Below are 13,961 nucleotides of genomic sequence, written 5' to 3'. Positions count from 1 at the left end.
ATCTATCAGGTACCCTTGTAGGCTCAGCCAAACTCTGAAAAGTAAGTGCAAACTCTATTTGACATAAAGTCTGATTCATGCTAGCAGAGAAAGAAAAGTATTGAGAAGGTGCCACGTCAGAAGAGCGAACAGAACGTCAGATGGGAAATCAAAGGAATGCAAGATCACTCTCCAGCGTTGATAGACAAGAACAGCACAGCAGCAGGTGTAGAATCTGCCTCTTCGGGCCCACCTCAGTGATTGACGAGTGATCTCCCTGGCTGGTGGATACGGTGACAAGTCGGGCTGCAAAGAGCTTTTTCAGCCTCAGGTAGTCGTCCAGGACCACCTTGAGCAGGGAACCCTGACAGGACGGCAGTTAGGATCAAACAGAGACTATCACACCTTACACTTTAAACACCCTCACTGTCACAGTAGTAGCCCCTTATATAAGCAGCTCAACTGCTCTTTAAGTTCTGGGGGTCTCTCTCTTTTTTCACAGGACATACTGGAGAACGTCTTGGGTCCCGTCCTCTGACCTTGTCCCCCAGTGCATTTTGGGAAGGATGGAAGGAGAGAGTACATGACCAACAAAAAAGATGCTTTTGAGATTGGATGTGGACGTGTTCATGTGTGTTTCTTGCTAAGCTAACATGCAAGTGTCTCACCTTTATAGGCCCCTCCCTCATGATCTGGCCCAGCTTAGCGATGTTGTCGTACTCCTGGATGGCTGCTCTCAAGTAACGATCATCCTCAGGCTTTGCTTGAGGCTCTCGACCAAATGTGCCCTGTGAGGATGACATGCACACACGCACGTCTGCTTGAAAATATTGTCATGATACAGTTGTGTAATGGGGGTGACTCAGAGGGCGTTGTCGTGGTAAAGGATACAAACTTCTGTAACCTCTCAGCATTAAAGCATGGGGCAAACTATAATCTATAAAATCCCTCTGAGTATTGTTGTGGGATATAAATGAATTCAGGTTAATGTTGGTACTGACATGAGTGCGAGCAGGGCTGTTCCACAGGTCAGTTATCTCACTCAGGTTCTCTGGCAGGTCGTCCTCACGGTCAGCCTGGGCAGCCAGCTCCAGGTTGCGACAGAAAGGGTCCAGCCACACCGGATTAGCCCTGCAGAGGCATACAGCATTACATGTCATCGACAAAAAGCAAACAAACTATGATGAGCTACAAAAACAACTCAAATAGCAATCTTGTTAACAAGAATTTGACTTTGACATTGATTTGCTTTTTTGTTGTTTTATGAGATAAGCTCTAGTTAAAACAGTAGATTATCAGCATTATCTGAAAAAGGTGAAATACATTTTTGGATGTTAGGTTACTTAAAGGAGCAGTGTGTCGAATTTAGTGGCATCTAGTGGAACAGACTTGGCAGAAATGGAATATAATATTCATAAGTATGTTTTAATTAGTGTATAATCCCATATAAATAAGAATTGTGTTTTCGTTACCTTAGGATGAGCCCTTTATGTCTACAGAGGGAGGGTCCTCTTGTTCAGAGCCCACCATGTTGCAGCGCCATGTTTCTACAGTAGCCCAGAAAGGACAAACCAAACACTGGCTCTAGAGAGGGCCTTTTGCATTTTTCACAAGTTTCACAGCCACCGTAGGTTTTCCTACATGCTTGGAAGGGGAGGGTGAGGGGAGGGGTATTCAGTTGGTTGCAATCTGCAACCTCACCACCAGATGCCACTAAATCCTACACACTGGTCCTTTAAAAGAAATGTGACAATTTGGGAAATATATTCTTGCTGAGTGTAACGTGGGAAAATCAGTACAGCTTAGCTTAGCATAAAGACTGAAAACAGGATTAAACAAATGGCCTGCCTCTGTCCAACGGTAAGAAAAATCTGCCTACCAACACCTCAGCTCACTAATTAAAATCTGTCTCGTCTATATCTCATTTGTTCTATCTGTTGCCTGGCAACAATGACAGTGACAAAATTAAAGTGAATAAGTGCATTTCCCAAAATGTCTATTATAATACTAATATTAAAATGTCTATTCCTTTAACATATATTAAACATCTGTTTTCAGTATTCTTGAAGTCAAAGAAAAGCATATTCTTGATCTTGAGAATAAACTCCAAAAGTACTGGGGTATTAAGTAATATTAAGTAATATTTTGTGGGAATTCCCTTTAAGCAATGTGTGTGGTAGAGGTCTGAAAATGGAGCTATTATCTTACCCCTCAAAAGAGTACTTGTTAGTGTTAGGCATGTCCAGGATGTCCATTAGACCTTGGTTTCCTGGATGGTATAGGACAGATGACATATAAGAAAAGCAGCCGTGCCACAGACATGTTTTACATTAGCAGATGGCAAAGCCACATCCTGTGGTGGGACGTCCCCGAAACCTCTCACCTGTTGATCCCGCAACGATAGCTTTCAGCTTCCTCTCGTGTCTGCAGAAGTCACAAGTCATAAGACGGTAAATATGTAAAACAATATTTATGACTATAAAAACATGGTGCATGGCTGACTCAGTACACTCAACACAAGTTAATAAATCTATGTGGTAACAAAACTGTCAATTTTATAGAATGACGTGCAGAAGGATTCTTACACTCTGCGATAGTGCCAGTTCATTGTGACAAACAAAATTCCTGCCAAGCACAGCAACACAGCCAGGATAATGATGACCAGCTGTGTTTGAGAGGGAGACAGAGGAAAGTCTAAAAGCACAGAAACACAAAACATCCGCAACTGTTTTTTAGTTTTCTGGAGGCCTCACAGACCTGTAGTGTGGTGATGTCATCAGGCAGTTTGTCACTGACAGCGGGCTGAACATCCACAACATTGTATTTCCTGAACAGGTTTCTCAGCTGCTCCTTGTTCTCGTCGATCATCTGGATTACCCTGCAAACAAGGAGGAGGCCTTACTATGCATAAACTGTGTGTATGATAGCGTTACCAAGCAGCTTTGAAGATCTGTTCAGTTAAGGAAGGTATACAAGACCTTTCAACATCCAGGATGGTGTTGGTCTGATTGTTGACAACATGGATAAGCATGTCAGTCTGAGCATAATTCACCCTGCCCTTCTTGTCCACATGGAACTGAATAAAAGCAGAGAGAGTCAAAGATGTCAGATATTTACACACTCAAATGAAAAACTACAAAAAAAAACAACAAAAAAAGCCTAACTTGTATGTCATCTAAGTTGACAATGGCTCCGGTGATGTTCGACAGCAGGTTAATGAAATCTTCCTGGTTTTCTCGGACCAGATCGGGGATCTCATTGAAGACTATCTTGACCCTCTGGTCATCCCGAAGAATGTAGATATTCACATTGGTGGTAGTGCTGTGTCCTGCGAAGTCGCATGCCAAAATCTCCAGCTGAAAATAACCTGGATTGTAGGCCGTGAAGAGGTCATATGTTCGGATGATGCCATCTGTCAAACCTGTCGATATCACGGGATAGAATATTGTCTTTTAATAGGGCATGGACTTGACTCAATGACAAAACAAACCCTCAAAACAATAAAAAATGTAGAATATCAACAGTTTCAAGTCTCTAAATTGTAATATACTCATGGATTAAAACCAGAATATTATTAATATAATTAAAGCCAGAGTATGGTACACAAGGAAGCTCACCTATGGTGAAGATGCTGCCAACATCCTCACTACCATTGCTCTGTGACTGGAAGTAGCGAATTGTAACAACGTGATATTGGACCAAGCTGTTGTTGCCGATGTCATTATCTATAGCCACAACCTTGATCAGCTCTGAGCCCACTTTGGCATTAGCTGCAACTCCTGAAACAAAGCAGCAAAAAGGGAGGGTTATGGTGGTTTTACACAGAGTAGACCTGCATACACAATCATGCAAGACGGCAGGTTACCTGCAGTGTACTCCGCCTTGGTGAAGCGTGGTTTCTGGTCATTGATGTCTTCCAGTTCAATATGGACCTCCAGCAGACTGGGGTCACGGGTGGGGTCGAGGGCTTTAGCCCGTGCTGCCCTCTGACCTCTGGGAGGAGTCCAGCTCCTGTTGCTGGAAGCTTTAATGATGATGGAGTAGACCGGGATCTCCTCCCGGTCCAGATCTTTATGCAACTTCAGCTCTCCTTCTAGACTCAAGCCAAAGTTTCCATCACTGTTTCCCCCTACAGGAAGAGATGGAAATGATTTGTGTTCAATCATATCAGCTCTAAAGGACTGAAAGAATCAGCTTTAAATAGAAAAGAAAGACAGATGGTTCTATACAAATGTCCTCTTTATTCATAAGCTTTTGAAGTTTGAGGACTTTCATCTGACCACACAATGGATACCAGAGCTTTAAGACAAACTGCATTATCCTCTCTTCTTAAATCCTGAAACTTATTTTGGGTATGTTAACATAAATTATTTCAGTGATGGGGAAAAGCTTTGCATTGCATTTTCAATATGAACAACAAAATCACACAACATGATCTATGTATGTGTGTGGGACATGTGCATCACCTGCAATAAAGTAGTAGACGATGGCATTGGAGCCTTCATCTGCGTCCACAGCTCTGGTCACATTCCCCACCACAGTACCTGGAGGGGAGTGCTCAGGCACTGTCAGCTTCTGGTAAGGCAAGCTGTCACGCTGAGGTGCACAACACACACACACACACACACACACACACACACACACACACACACACACACACACACACACACACACACACAAATACACAGTTTAATGGCAGTTTATCTGTACAGATAACCACATTAGGATTATACTGTAGATTTAGTGTTAGAGAAACTTTCAATTGTTATAGCTTCATACTCACTGGTGGTTTAAGAAAGACTGGTTCATTGTCATCAATGTCCAACAGCGCCACCTGCAGAGGCTGTGTGGTCTCATAAGGCACTGGCTGGCCCATGTCACGGGCCACAATGATAAGCTGAAAGAGTCATTTGCACTCAGTTAGAGACAAACACACCTGTACATGTAATATTACTTCACTCACTGTGCACACAGACACACACACAGAGTGGACTCACGCTGTGGAGGGCCTGTTTCTCTCGATCCAGTTTGACAGTGGTTGTGATGACTCCAGACATGGCATCGATGTGGAAATTTTCCCAGTCTCTGTTACCTGCTCCAGTCTGCAGGAAGCCATAGCGAACCTCTCCATTCACCCCCTCGTCTGAGTCTGTTGCATGCACCTCATACACTGGCAGGCCCGGGGGCTGCTCCTACATGGAGGACAAACAGGGTCAGTTTGTGCTTGTGTGAATTTATTAATTGTAACATTTACTTCCTAGGCTACACACACACACACACACACACACACACACACACACACACACACACACACACACACACACACACACACACACACACACACACACACACACATGCATGCACAGGGAAATGACAGTTGATATTTTTGACTTACAACTAAGCGAAAGTACACACAGAGACATTTTGACAAGTCATAGCAGCCTTGGTGTAATAAGTAACACTAAACCTGCAATAACTGATTTTTTGCCACAGTGTAAACAAGCTCTATACACAACACAGACATATTTAATCATTGATATGGTGAACTTGTTAGCAAACAGTTGCCTATTTACACATCCAAAAGATATGGAGCAACATTAGTATTAATATGGAGTTGTGTTTATGGTCACCTGATAAATGTAAGTCCAATATTTACTCTCCTTTTAGTTTTGTTTTTGGTCTCTGCTAACTCCTGAGAGAAATATCTGGTTCTTTGGCTTCAGATAGTGGGTTTATGAGAGGTTTTTTGCTGAAAACAAACAGCTGCTGCTGGAAACAATGTTGATGAGAGCGGTGACACTGAATCGAAACAGTAAAAGCAACACCTTAGCTGACAGGTGCTGGAACTTTCTGTAGAGCTGAGGGGAACTAAAATAATTTCAAGAGTGCTATAATCACCATAAAAAGAGGAAGAAAGCAGATACACACGCCAACTATGACAGAGAGTACAAAGACATGCAGATAGATACCTCTGAGATATGGATGATGGTTCCATTGGCAGGCCTGACAAATACAGGTCTGTTGTCGTTGACGTCAATGACTGTGATGATCAGGTCTGCAGTTCCCCACAGGGGGGGACGCCCCTGGTCTGTAGCCACCACAGTAAGGTTGAAACGCTCAGAGGACTGAAGCAGACGGCGAGAACGCACCAGCCCTGTGTTTGGATCTAGAGAGAACGCATCTAACAAGAGAGAGGAAGCTCAGGGACTGTGCATAGATATATGCGCCGTCAAAGTTCGATCAATATTCTTTTTTATTTATTAAACAACTTAAAGAAATATTAAATTATATTGTTATAAAGTGAATAATTGTACGATTAAAGACCAATTCATCTGGTATAATTGGCTAGGTGACCCTACCGAGGATTTTATGATTATGTATTCATACCTGAGTGGGGTCCCAGCATGGTGTAGAGGACTGCACCATTCTCTCCTTCATCAAGATCAGTAGCCTTCACTGTGATCACAGACGTCCCACTGGGTTCATTCTCAAACACGCTGGTGCTGAACACACGATCCGTGAAGCGCGGCCGATAATCGTTGACATCGAGAACTGTCACCAGAACCTGACGTGCAACAGGCAGATGAAATGTGAGGATGCTTTCAAACACAGAATATTTTTGACACAAGGTTATATTCTAAAAAAGGTCATACTCAGGACACATGGTATAATATCAGTATCAGCTTCAAAAATCTAATGTTGTTTGGGCCCTAATACTGTATACTGTTTGCATGTGCACATCCTGATAGTTTGCTCAAATTAAATAAAATCAATAAAACATTTCTCTCTACTCTACTATGGCAATGTAATTTACAGATGAAATTTAAACTATGTAATCTCTACCTGGACAGAGTTCTCTCGTCTGTTGTTGGGGATGCCCCCAGGGTTGTCGCGGGCAACGGCGGTTAGGGTGTAGTGGTCCTTTGTCTCCCTGTCCAAAGGAGAGAGGATGTATATCTCTCCCTGACACAGAGGAGGAGGAATGATTAGGAAGGAAGTTCAAGCACCAACTGGGAGTGGTGGTTGTATTGAGACATTTATTTGAGTTTGTGTGTGTAACAGAAATGGAGCACTGAAGTCAAATATTTATAGTATCTTTCGTACACTTAAGCACTTTGTTTAAACTTTCATTTCCAGGCAGGATAACATTCAGTTTTGACACCCAGCACTGCTGGAAGAGAAAACACAAAACCTGCATACCACTCCTTAATTACTACTTGACTGATTTTCATCTTTTCTCCGAGTTCACCAAAAGGGACATTTTTGACATTTTCTGTTGAATTCTTGGCAGCACATTTGTTTATAGACACTGCAGTTCAAAAGGTAATGAACATCTGCTATGTTTTAGCATTTTTTGGTGAAATCTCAAGCAATTCATTTGTAAATGCACTGTAAATACACTAAAATTAATTAAATAGTGAAGTTATTGTGATTTCTAGTTTTATTAGAAATGGCCCAAATCTAGATTAAAACTACAGCAAATATTTAGAAAACTGCAGATTCTTTTCAGGCCTTGCCATCATCTCTAAAGAAACAAAGATATGAGTGTATGAGTTGTATGTAGTTGTGATTGCTGATTGAGCTGATGTCCTGGTGAAAAGGTTTACTCACAGTGGATGGTCTGATGCCAAACTTGCCTTCCCCATCTACTAGGCTGTACTCAATGACAGCGAAGAGGCCAGAATCAGCATCTGTAGCGCTGACACGAACTATGGTAGTGCCCAAGTTCACATTCTCAAACACAGGCTCCTACAAGCACAAATAAACATGCATGTTGGCACAGCAGTATTACAAGGATAACATAATGTTTTGATTTAATAGAATAATGATGACTGGGTTGATAAAGTAAATCATATAAAACTTAATGTTTTACACATTTTGGAACTGTAGTGTTGAATTAATGATTTTTTAATACCTAGATTTGACTTTGCTCAATATCAAAAAAAATACTTTAGACCATAGACTGTAAAAAATAATGGACATAGCCACTGTGACATAACTCATTGGTTTGTATGGGCGAAGCCGAAGCCATTGCTATTTCAGTGTGTTTTCAGTTCATAAAAGTTAATTGTAACATTTTGTTCGCCTAAAAAAAGTCTTGTTCGGCGTTTGGTTGTACTAAAAGAAGAAGTCAGATGTTTAGTTTTTTCCAGTAAGTACATTTTGTTTTAATGGTTTTAAACCCCTTTTTGCTAGTGAAAATTAGCATTGGCATTAACACAGTTAACCATAGACTGTAAATGCACGGTGCTAACCAAGCTAGCAGCTAGCGTTAAGGTCAGCTCCACCCTTTTGTCCAAATATGGTCACTTCTTATCTCTTCTGGCTCCAAAAATCCAAGATGGCAACGGTCAAAATGCTAAACTTGAGGCTTCAAAATGCAAGTCCACAAACCAATGGGTGATGTCACAGTGGCTATGTCCATCATTTTTGTATAGTAATAGTAGTAATAGTAATACTTTACTTTATCAAGGCGGGCATGCCCTTAATTATGCATAACTTTAAGCTTTAATACAATTTAAATGGGTGAGTTCACCCTTACCCTCTGGTACAGTTGTCATGAACAGGGAAATTAGCTATAGAGACCGAAACTGTACAGTACATATATTTCCTATTTTGGAGTGTTCTTGTCAACTAGTCATTTTCAGCTTCATGTCTGGTGGCAGTTCATTTAATTTTGACTTGTCAAACACAAATGTAATCCATTACATCAACAACAGTGGCATTCCTGGGGTTGTCGTCAAAGTTATTAGCTACACCTGTGCTCTTCCTTCAATGACAAGACAAAATGTCTGCCATAAACTAAGACTAGAATGTCTCATTTAATACATCATATCTCAAGTTAAAGGAGTAGCCACCTAAAAATGCATTACTTAATATTCCAGCATCCCATAACTCTGCTTCAGCAGCTGTTAGTTGTCCTAATATTCTGCTTCAGTACCTGATATGAGGGCTGTAGAAAGACAGGGTTGTTGTCATTGACATCCACTATGCGCAGATAAACTGGCAGCTCAGCTATCCGAGGAGGACTGCCGTGATCCTGGGCCCGAATCGTGAAATTCAGCCATTGTACTTGCTCAAAATCCACTGTCTGGTTGGCTACAATCTTACCTGAGAAATGTGCAACACAGTGGCAGTTACAGTTAGGATTCAACCAGGGTTTGGGGGGCAATACTGATATTCTAGGTTTAAAATAATGATATTAATGTTTTGTTTTGATATAGTAAATTTAACAATAGGCCTCTTTCACAGAAGCTATTTTGACATGTCACAGTAGGAAAAGCGCAGGTATAAATAATACAGTTATTGATAGCTGAATTCCATTTAGCTGCTCCTGGACCTGGTATTGTGCATGCTGGCTCACTGTCATGTCTTACTGGGACATGTGAAAAGAACTCAGCCATTGTTAATATTATTAATAACATCTGTGCTTTTCCTACTATGAAGAGTCAAAATGTGTGCAGTGAAAAAGCCTATGTACTTGACAACAAGCAAGCAACTGACATTACGAGTAATACATAAATTGTGAAATGTATTCTTTATGTAAGAAACTTTAGAAAATGTCTTCAATGGAGAAAAAATTACTCTAAATTTACAGTGTTCACCATCACAGTTGGTGAATTTTGACAGTTTGCTCACGGCAATTACATTTTAATCTTTAGCCTACAGCAGCTTGTTGAGGTGTGGTGATGATCATACCAGTGGAAGGGTCCTCCAGTCTAACGTATCCCCCTCGGGGCAAGTGCAGCAGCTGGTAGATAACCTGGCCATTGGGACCTTTATCCGGGTCTACGGCTGACACTGAGAGCAGTGTTGTGCCTGACTGAGCGCCCTCTAAAATCTTCTCTGTGAAGTTGGACACTCCGAAGGGCCGGAAGCGAGGAGCATTGTCATTTACATCCAGCACATTGATGGTTAATCTCGCTAAAGAGGAAAAGGTCATGTTGATAAGAGAGTGTACGAGAAAGAGAGTGTAAACTGTATGCAAGAAACTGAAGGTAGGTTGCATGTTAAAAAATGAACTTACCATTCGGAACACTGCCTGACTTGTCAATAACATCACTGGCATTGTCATGGACAGACACAATGATTTCAAAGGTGGCTACTAGCTCTCTGTTGAGCGGGTTGCGTACAAACACTGCACCTGAAAATTCACCAAAACACATCTCATTATTTTTCCAATAATTTCCCCCAATGTAAGACACAATTTATTCAAGATATTGTCTAACAATCATCATCATCAGGAGATCCATGTCTCACCAGTGTGTAAATCAATGCCAAAGGACTCCTGCAGACCATCCACTGGGTTGTTCCCATCATCCTTTGCCTCCACTGAGATGATGTAATACTCCAGTCGGGGATGCAGATCGGGGTCCTCAGCGGTCAGTGTGGCCACCACCACACCAGGCGGTGTGGACTCATTGACATTTATCATGGTTATGGGCTCTAGAAATCGGGGTCGTGAGTCATTGACATCATCCAGGATGACCGTCAGAGTGGCCGTGCCCGTCATAGGTGGTGTGCCACGGTCGGTTGCCATGACGACAAGGCGGTAGGACCCACGGTCTTCTCTGTCAAGAGTGGTGTTGCCCACCAGGACAGCACCAGAGAGAGGGTCGACTACAAAGCGATCCTGAGCACCGCTTTCCAGCCGATACATCAGCCAGCCATTAGAGCCAGAGTCAGCATCGGTAGCAGACAGCTGGGTCACCACCACACCTGGATGAGACAAAGTAATGACCAGGACACAAACACACAAGCACACATTTGTATTCTGGTGAGGACCTTCAGTGGCAACAGTCATTCCTAATTCCCGACATGTAAAACTTGCAATGAATGAAATGAAATGCAATGAAAGTAAGCGCAGATAATCACAGGAAAAACTATTCTCTCAGTTTCAGCTTCAACCTGGTGAATGTGGATTATATGCAAATCATACTCCTCCTGGCCTTCTCATACAGACTTTTAGACAAAAGCTAATACACACGCACCAGTGGGGCTGTTCTCGGGGAGTCGTACACTGAAACTGGACGGGCTGAAAACAGGTGGGTTGTCATTCTGGTCCAGGATTGTAACTGTGAGAGGAACACTGCTGTTTAAACCTCCTATGTCCTCCCCAACCAGGAACAGCTCGACCCGAGGCTCCTGAAACGCCTCACGGTCCAACTTCGCCCCCTGTCGCACATAAATAACACCTGGAGGGAGATACACAGACATTAATACTTGCATATTAGTTTTCTGATTTCCCTCCGTCTACTTGCTGAGGAGTAATAATGTTACCAGTGTTAGCATCAACAATGAAGAGGTCCATCCTGGCTCCCAGCAGGCGGTACTTCACCACAGCATTGGGTCCGATGTCTTTATCCTCAGCCAGAACCGGCCCATTCAATACTGCTACAGTGCTGCCTAAAGGACAAACAGAGATAAAGAGAAGCTGAGGCAGAGTAATAAAAGTCAAGTTAGAATTTTTTTACAGCAAGTCAGCAAGCTACCTGTCATATCTGCAACTAATTCAGTGAGTTTGAGTGTTGGCTTAGTATTTTTAATAATGCCCAAGAGACACTGTTGAATGTTGAAAATGTTGAGTCTATCCCTCTGATTACTCTGATTGTCATAGATTGACTATGGCTCATATCCTGGATCAAAATAATTTAACTGACTGCTTCTATGAGTCCATAGTTAGATTGGTCCCTGTTGTGTACAAATCCATTTTTATATCTCTAAAGTAAATGCAAAATGTAAAGTTGTCAGTCTTTCTATCTTACTTTTCAACTTTCAAAGTGAAATAAGAGACAGAACATAGTTGAAAGCTAAAAAAAAGCAGCATGTAAACAAAGCCAGGAAGTTAAGGAGACAGTGTTACAGACAGTGTTTTTAGCATGATGCTCTTTGCTGTCGGAACAGACTGTCCCACTTAAGAGAGAAGAGAAAGACACACCGGCCTGGGCGCTACCTGCTGCAGAGTTCTCTGTGATCTCAGCCCTGTAGCTGGTCCTGGTGAATATAGGCCTGTTATCATTCTCATCCAGAATGGTGATCACCAAGAGGTCTGAATCCTGGTGGTGTGAGACAGAAAGAGGGGGATTATAGAGGAAAGATGGGAATGTGAGTGAAGAGGAGAGAAAAATAAGTAAATTAGCCCTCAAAGAGGAAAATTGCTTAAGAGCACTCTGCTGCTATGGAGAAATAAGAAAAGGCTGTTTTAAAGGCCACTTGCACAGTGCTGCTGGTTGACTTGTTTACAGCTCTTGTCAAGAACAGTTTCTCACCTTTACCACCGAGACTACTCTCTACACACAACAAGACTGTGTAGTAAAACCACGCACCTGCAGCTTGTGTGCTTCTCATGATCTTACACAGTGTGCATGAGGCTCTATCAGCATGATACAGGACATGTAGGCCCATAAAAGAAATAAGTCAAGAAACTATTTAAAGGAAGGAAGAAAAGCTTATTCAGGAATTCCTTTCTAAAAAAAAAAAAATACACCTGTTGTTATGAATTCCTCAAAAGCTGACTTGAAAAGATAATAATAAGAATTCCCTGGCAATGACTCTGTCAGTGGTCTTTCTGTGAAACTGCCTATGTGAAAGCATACGTGACCGCTTGCAGAGGTGAGATTACCCGGCGAGCGATGCGGGAGTTCTCAGGATTGTCTTTGACAGTGATGGTGAGTCTGTACTCAGCTACCCGCTCTCTGTCCAGCGGTCTGTTCACCTGCACCACACCTGTCTGAGAGATACGGAGAGGAAGAGGTTAAGCCATGTGTGTGTGTTTTACACCATTGTACTATTACTGTATATATTCTTATTTTCACCTTTCCCTCTCTATAGAGGAGTCACAGCTCAGAAGGAAAGTGAACCCACAGCTTTCATTGATTTCACTTTCTGTTTCCAACGTTTTAAAAGGACACGTAGTATTTGTATACCCTGTGATATATTTATGCTGTAAATCCTTAGAGGTGTATGCTCAAAATCAGCTGATGCGTAAATATATCCCTCTTAAACCACATCATCCCTTTCTCTCACAGTGTCAATGATGTAGAAGGCTCCATCCTGGTTGCCAGCAGTGATGTTATAAGTGAGCAGTGCGTTGCGTCCGCTGTCTGCATCTCGCGCTTGGACTCTGGCCACAGAGGTGTGTATAGAGGCACCCTCGCTCACACTGGTGTTGTACGGCAGGTTCAGGAGGACGGGGTCGTTGTCGTTGATGTCTAGGACATGAATCCCCACCACCACCTGAAGAAAACAAGTCAGATCAAAAATAAAACTTCCAATTCATGCCTGTTAACAATAGTGTTCTATCTCTTATTTAGATGGTCTGTCCATAATAAATGTCATAAAAGAAGCTGCATCTGTACTCCCTATAAACCCATCAAAATATCAGTTAAGCAGCTGAAGGTTTAACTTCCATCTATTCATGTTACAGTATCCCGATCATTCAAGAGGATACGAAGAGAGTGTGCATGCTCTGGTTTGTGTTTGTGATTGTGTAATATAGGCCCACCGAGCTGTTGCGAGACGGGGTGCCCAGGTCTCGGGCTGTGACAGTGATGTTGTAGAATGCTGTGGTTTCTCTGTCTAGCTCTACATCCTTCCTCACCCGAAGCTCACCTTCCACGGGAGAGACCATGAACTCATCTGACAGAGCAAGAGAGAAAGAGGCTCAGTCATACAGAAAGAGGATTTCATAATAAGTCATTATCTCCACAGAAACCAATCTGGTACTAACTCTGGTGATCTCCACCGGTGATGCTGTACTCCACTTTGCCGTTGAGACCGGAATCTTCATCACTGGCTCTGAGAGTCCAGACCCGAGGACCCGGCTGGCCCTCAGTCACTTCGAAGGGTCCTTCATAGGCTCTGGGGAAAGTGGGTGTCACATCATTCACATCTAAGACATTCACCAGCACCTAAGAGAAAGGTAAAGAGAATTTTTAACACATTCATCAAGTGTTGCAGAAATAAAATGAACACTAAAAACA

The 13,961-nt window shown here is 42.4% G+C and overlaps 1 protein-coding gene across 6 annotated transcripts in view; it reads right to left on the bottom strand.

The window, feature by feature from the left end:
• Positions 1-13,961, bottom strand: part of cdh23 (cadherin-related 23) — a 186,439-nt gene that overhangs the window by 2,287 nt on the left and 170,191 nt on the right. For 5 of the 6 annotated variants that reach the window (XM_042433443.1, XM_042433446.1, XM_042433444.1 and 2 more), the window contains 29 exons: positions 13,709-13,889; positions 13,484-13,617; positions 13,006-13,215; positions 12,602-12,709; positions 11,918-12,035; positions 11,260-11,385; positions 10,971-11,174; positions 10,240-10,698; positions 10,007-10,123; positions 9,679-9,903; positions 8,921-9,090; positions 7,591-7,728; positions 6,823-6,942; positions 6,367-6,544; positions 5,949-6,160; positions 4,977-5,171; positions 4,763-4,876; positions 4,446-4,575; positions 3,845-4,108; positions 3,597-3,758; positions 3,144-3,400; positions 2,958-3,055; positions 2,737-2,857; positions 2,565-2,644; positions 2,363-2,403; positions 2,188-2,248; positions 981-1,110; positions 648-767; positions 233-343 (listed from right to left, as the gene is read on the bottom strand). In XM_042433443.1, the coding sequence (XP_042289377.1) occupies positions 233-343; positions 648-767; positions 981-1,110; positions 2,188-2,248; positions 2,363-2,403; positions 2,565-2,644; positions 2,737-2,857; positions 2,958-3,055; positions 3,144-3,400; positions 3,597-3,758; positions 3,845-4,108; positions 4,446-4,575; positions 4,763-4,876; positions 4,977-5,171; positions 5,949-6,160; positions 6,367-6,544; positions 6,823-6,942; positions 7,591-7,728; positions 8,921-9,090; positions 9,679-9,903; positions 10,007-10,123; positions 10,240-10,698; positions 10,971-11,174; positions 11,260-11,385; positions 11,918-12,035; positions 12,602-12,709; positions 13,006-13,215; positions 13,484-13,617; positions 13,709-13,889 (4,584 nt within the window). The remainder of the gene's footprint in view (positions 1-232; positions 344-647; positions 768-980; positions 1,111-2,187; positions 2,249-2,362; positions 2,404-2,564; positions 2,645-2,736; positions 2,858-2,957; positions 3,056-3,143; positions 3,401-3,596; positions 3,759-3,844; positions 4,109-4,445; positions 4,576-4,762; positions 4,877-4,976; positions 5,172-5,948; positions 6,161-6,366; positions 6,545-6,822; positions 6,943-7,590; positions 7,729-8,920; positions 9,091-9,678; positions 9,904-10,006; positions 10,124-10,239; positions 10,699-10,970; positions 11,175-11,259; positions 11,386-11,917; positions 12,036-12,601; positions 12,710-13,005; positions 13,216-13,483; positions 13,618-13,708; positions 13,890-13,961) is intronic. The other variant, XM_042433447.1, reaches the window with a different exon arrangement.

The sequence above is a fragment of the Thunnus maccoyii genome, chromosome 14 (genome assembly GCF_910596095.1).
Source record: "Thunnus maccoyii chromosome 14, fThuMac1.1, whole genome shotgun sequence".
Lineage (NCBI taxonomy): Eukaryota > Metazoa > Chordata > Actinopteri > Scombriformes > Scombridae > Thunnus > Thunnus maccoyii.
This window is presented reverse-complemented; position numbering and strand designations above follow the sequence as displayed.